The 5,947-nt window shown below is 54.2% G+C and overlaps 1 protein-coding gene across 1 annotated transcript; it reads left to right on the top strand.

Annotated features, from left to right (window-relative positions):
* The first annotated feature begins 763 nt into the window (after window positions 1–763).
* Window positions 764–1,556, top strand: LOC104582852. The gene has a single exon (XM_010233896.3). The coding sequence runs from the start codon at window positions 810–812 to the stop codon at window positions 1,368–1,370; it is 561 nt and encodes a 186-aa protein (XP_010232198.1). The 5' UTR covers window positions 764–809; the 3' UTR covers window positions 1,371–1,556.
* Window positions 1,557–5,947: the final 4,391 nt, after the last annotated feature.

The raw sequence follows: 5,947 nt of genomic DNA, 5'->3' as shown, positions 1-5,947 counted from the left end.
GCTTCTCTTTCTAATCGAATGATGAGGATCCTTGAAAAAAAGGCAAGTGTACCTCATATTCTGACAAAGTATCCACACGACCGCCACGCATCGCCAATGTCAATTTTTTTAGAATCAATTGTAACTTTATTAAACTTCATAGTCGTTGCAGGTACATTGTTTCAGATCATAGACCCAAGACATTACAAAACAACTCATATAACTAAGAATTACAATGAATTCTCTCAAAGACATCTCTTTCGTGATATCAATCTTTGGAACATGAAATTTTGTCGAGGTTTAAGCAAAGAGACTGCAATTAGACTTGAGCAGCTAACACATCCACTCGTACCCCTGTACGAAGTTACTACCTTTAAAGGTTTCAAAAAACCTCTCGAGTCGCCCATCCAAGAAGATGGAAAGCCATGAGCTTTGGACGTACTTGGGTCAGGGATGGCCGCTTAAAAGTACAGGCCGTCGAATCACAAAATATTCACTTGGATACTAGAGAAGAACTTCAAAACCACAAAATACCATACCAACAAAATCATCATGAAACCTCGCATGAACGGATCTGTGAGGACACAAACTCAAAATATGCAAGATCAGAAACATCAAATCTGCGGTGAGTAACTCTCTTACCCCGTCGTAAGCGAGGACCTAAGGTTTTCCCCATCTGTCGACAGGATGACGGCAGGAAGCGAGGGGAACCGACGAAATTCTGACGGTGAAGACGATCTAATCCAGAATCCTAATTTTCTCCCGTGCGGCAGAGAATAGATTTTTTTTTCTCCCGTGCGGCAGAGAATACTTATCATCGGCACCGATAGATGGCTGGTCAGAATAGTCCGATGGTGGTGGATTGCAATTGCGCCACCAAAATCAAGGAGGAGGGGACAGAGCTGGCCGCCGGCGAGCAGTGTGCCTGCGCCACCAAATTGAAGCTGCCGGAACCGGCGAAGCAACCTGCTGCTGGAGGAGATGGCGTCGAGGCACCCACTAAGAAGATGACGCGGCTGTCCCAGGAGGATATTGATTGGATCCTTTCCCAGACGAAGCAGCCTGACCACAAGTACTATGAGCTCGGTACCTCGCCGGAAGAGGTCGCCGAGGAGAGGGAATTCTACCGCAGCCTGTGCGAGTCGTACGATTCCCACTGGGAAGAATTCTCCAGGTTCCAGGACTGGGTCCGCGGCGAGTACTCCACCAAAGGCTTTGTCGAGGTTGACGATGACTTCCTCGCCCGCAGGGCTAGTTGCAAAGCGCTCATCGAAGAAGAATGGGATAAAATGTTCGAAGGCTTCTCCGATGCCGACTTTGGAGAAGATACCGATTTGCAAGGAGATGATGTTGACGATTCATATCTGTATGCTGAGAGGAAATTTACTTGAATAGTCTAAATTTCAGTTAACGTGGTTATGGAAGCAGAAATATCACAGTTTTTTTTTGCTGGTGATACCTAACCCAACGTGTTTATTCGTGGCCATTGTATTCCACAAATCCTCACCCTAACCAAATGGTGTTGTTCTGTGGAACCTCATGGCCACAAATTAAACTGAATTTTCAGGGTTTTTTGTTCACTTATTCCTATTTGGTGTGTAAGTTAGAGATTTATTATTAGATGGTGTTATCTGAACAGATAATTGTACTCCCTCCGTCCAACAAAATATGTCTCAACTTTGACTAAATTTGAATGCATCTATACACTAAGTTACATCTATATACATCCAAATTTTCACAAACTTGAGACATCTTTTGTTGGGCGGAGGGAGTAGTATGTTTACTGGATCGAGTCAGTCAAGGTATCTTAACGTAAGGGTTTGCTTGATTCTTGTTTCTGTGTAAGGAGACGGCCGTTGGTAAAGACAAAGGCAAGGGCCGGAACAGAATAGGCGCCCCCTTCGGTGGTTACCTGAGAACTCTGGTCTCGGGAAGTGGAAAGAACGCCACCCCGGCAACTGGCCGGGTGCGCTAGCCGGGAAGGGGCTCGCAGAACAGTGAAGACAGGACGAGACAGCGGACGCAGTGCATTTAATGCACCGACAGGAGTCACATCGGCAGGGCTAGTCTTGCTCAGTAAGGCTAGGGCATCTACCCTATGTTACATTTTTTCTACCGTGTACAATGGTCTGGGCTCTGCATGGCGCCCAGAGTGGATCAACCGTAGTGTACTTCCTGTGGCGATGACACGCGTATGGGAGACGTGTCACGCTGCATGCACCGATACATGTGGTATCCCCTTGTCTATAAAAGGAGGACCAATGCCACCGGTCAAAAAGTTCGGTTATGTTCTAGTCCTATGGAGAGTCATAGTCAGTGGTGGCAAGGAGTATCACTCATGTAGGCAGCAAACTCTCTAAGGAGAGCAAGTAGCTCCCCGGGAACCCCCCGGGGCACTCTGTAAAACGCACACATATTCGTGAATACAACTACAAGCAGGACGTAGGGTGTTACACCTCCGGGTGGCCCGAACCTGGGTAAATTCACGCGTCGACACTTCGTGTCTTTCGTCACGTCAGTGATCGCCGGAGCAATCGCCTCGCCCTCTACCGAACCAAAAAGGGGGTGCTCGGCATCCCCGGTGCCGGAGATCCGTGCTCCGACATCTGGCGCGCCAGGTAGGGGGCGTGCAGAGAGCTTCAGGTGACCGCCGGCGTCATTGTCTTCACCACCGGCTTCATGATCAGCGACATCTTCCACGACTAGCTCGCCATGCCGCCCAAGAAGGCAGACGAGACCCGGGTCGACTTGCGCGACACCCTCGCCATGCGCACTCGATCCCACGACGCCGCACGTGCGTCGCAAGGTCAAGGGGACCAGGGGTCCCCTCCACGGCAGCAGCAGCAGCAGCAACCGCAGCTGCCACCCCCACCTCGTCGGCTGTCGACGGACAAACCGCCCAAGGGGGCCCGCGGCGCCTAGCTAGGCCTTCTCCGGATGCCTTCTCCGGCTACCATCAGATTAAGATGGCAGTCAAAGATGAGGAGAAAACAGCGTTTATAACCTCGGTTGGCTGCTACTATTATACGTGCATGCCTTCCGGGCTGAAGAACGCGGGCTCGACATTTGAGCGCGCTTTGCGTTAGTGTCTGGGACCCCCAGTTAGGCCGGAATATCGAGGCCTACATGCACAATATCGTCGTCAAGTCGCGGCATAGGGATTCGCTCGTCAGCGACCCGCGGGAGACGTTCGACAACCTCCGCAGGATCAAGCTCAAGTTTAACCCCGAGAAGTGCACGTTCTGCATGGACTCGGGGCACTTGCTGGGCTTCTTGGTGTCTCACCGGGGAATCGAAGCCAACCCACAAAAGATCAAGCCGATCGAGAAGATGGAGGCACCCCGCAAGGTTAGAGACGTCCAGCGTCTCAACAGGTGCGTTGCGGTGCTCAACGTTTCATCTCAAGGCTGGGCGAGCGAGTCCTGCCGTTCTTCAAGGTGATGAAGAAGAAGGGCCAATCAATTGGACCCCCGAGGCGGAAGCGGCATTCCAAGACTTGAAGCAGTACCGGAAGTCGCCGCCAGTCCTCGTCGCTCCCAGGCCGGGCGAGCCGTTGCTGCTGCTTTACTTGGCAGCGACGGACTAGGTAGTGAGCTCCGTGCTCGTTGCCGAGAGGGAAGGACAAGTCCCGGCGGCTGAGACAGGAGGGCCGGGGGCTCTCAGCAAACCACAGGAACCCCCAGCTACCACCTCTGCCCCTGGGCCGAGGGACAGCCCGCGCAGGCTGCCCCCCACAAGCGGCTAGTGCAGCATCCCGTGTACTTCGTCAGCATGGTGTTGTGCGATGCCCGGGTACGGTACCCGCAGGTCCAGAAGCTCTTGCTTGAGATCCTGCTTGTTTCACGAAAGCTGCGCCATTACTTTCAGGCGCACAGCATCACGATGGTGTCGGGGTTCTGCCTAGAGTGGGCCGTCGTCAACCGTGAAGCCACCGGGAGGGTGGCCGAGTGGAGAATGGAGCTGGCGGAGTTCGGACTGCGTTTCGGAAACACCAAAAGCATCAAGAGCGCTGCTCTCGCCGACTTCGTCACGAAGTGGACATCGACAGGCGTAGAGGAAGAAGAGCCGGAAGCAAGCCTTCCCGGCAGATTGGACGAAGGGTACTGGGTCATGTACTTCGACGACGCCTTCTGCCTGCAGGGCACCGGTGCAGGACTGGTGATCGAGTCGCCCACTGGAGATCAGCTCAAGTTCGTAATACAGCTCGACTTCGCCAACTCCACTAACAACACAGCAGAGTATGAGGGGCTGCTGGCCGGGCTGTGCGCGGCGATCGCCCTCGACATCAAGCGTCTGGTTGTTTGTGAGGACTCCCAACTCGTGATCAACCAGGTAAACAAGGACTATGACTGCCCCCAAATGGCAGCGTACGTGGAGGAAGTGCGAAAAATGGAGTCCAAGTTCAAGGGACTTCGGTTTGAGCACGTGAAGCGCAAGGACAACTTTGTTGCGGATGAACTGTCCAAATGGGCAGCGGAACGCAGCAAGGTGCCTCCTATGGTGTTCGTACAGAGGCAGTCAAAGCCCTCTGTCGATCCCAAGATGGTTGCCGGGGAAGCCCCTCCGGCAACTCAAGGAGACCCCGCAGCTGCAGGGCACCATGCCACGAAGCTTGTGGCATGCACGAGCCGGGAACCGCCACCCTGGGGGACGGATATTATTCGTTACCTCAGGGAAGGGACCCTCCCGGAGAAAGACGTTGCCGCGGAGCGAGTAGCTCGGCAAGCCAAAATGTACGCCCTAGTGGACGAGGAACTGTACCGGAGGTGTCCTAACGGAGTTATGCTCCTCTACGTGCCCCAGGAAGAAGTGCGCACGTTGCTGGAGGATATACATCGAGGCACATGCTCACACCATGTGGCCTCCAGGGCGCTAGGTGAGAAAGCATTTCAGCACGGCTTCTACTGGCCAACAGCATTAGCCGACGCCGAACAATTAGTCAAGACCCGTGAAGCATGTCAGTTTCACGCCAAGAAGAGCAACCTGCCAGCGCAAGCCCTGCATGTCATCACATCCTCATGGCCGTTCGCGGTCTAGGGCTAGACATCGTCGAGAAGTTGCCCAGAGCAGTTGGCGGCTGTGAGTACTTGCTCGTGGCCATCGACAAATTCTCGAAATGGGTCGAGGTGGAGCCTGTCCGAGCCGTCACGGCACAGGTGGCCATCAAGTTCTTCAAGGGCATTGTGTGCCGGTTTGGTGTGCCTAACGATATCATCACCGATAATGGCACACAATTCACTAGTGCGGTGTTCCAAGCTTACCGCGAGTACATGCGCACTAAGATTCACTTTGCCTCCGTTGCTCATCCGAGGAGCAACGGGCAAGTGGAGCGAGCCAACGCAGAGGTGCTGCGGGGGCTCAAGACGAGAACCTTTGACAAGCTCAAGGGCCACGGGAAACACTGGGTTGAAGAACTCCAGCCCGTGCTGTGGTCGCGGACCACACCGAATCGGGCGACGGGTCAAACTCTGTTTGCCCTCGTCTACGGGGCAGAAGCTGTGCTGCCCCTCGAGCTCAAGCGTGGGTCACCTCGGGTACGCGCGTACGGCGACAAGAGCCAACACGCGCAGAGGATTGATGACCTTACCTTCATCGAGGAGATTCGATGCCGTGCTGCTGTGCGAGCTGCAGGCTACAAGCAAGCACTCCGTCGTTATCACGACAGGAGAGTCCATCCCCGGGGGCTCGAGGTTGGAGACCTGGTCCCGCGCCGGATACAAGGAACGAAGGCCGGGAACAAGTTGACTCCAATCTAGGAAGGCCCTTTCCGGGTAGTGCACGTGACTAGACAGGGGTTGTCCGGCTGGAAACCGAAGAAGGCTTGCCGGTGCCCAATAGCTGGAACACTCAGCACCTGCGCAAGTTCTACCCGTGAAACGATGGCGCCTTACCCACGGGTGACGCTGCGGCAGCGTGCCTCTTTAAGCTAGTGTAGCCGGGCAAGGCCTGATTGTAATCCGCTAGCACA

Source organism: Brachypodium distachyon, chromosome 2 (genome assembly GCF_000005505.3).
Source record: "Brachypodium distachyon strain Bd21 chromosome 2, Brachypodium_distachyon_v3.0, whole genome shotgun sequence".
NCBI classification, from domain to species: Eukaryota; Viridiplantae; Streptophyta; class Magnoliopsida; order Poales; family Poaceae; genus Brachypodium; species Brachypodium distachyon.
Note: the sequence above shows the minus strand (reverse complement) of the source record. Positions and strands in the feature narration are given on the sequence as shown.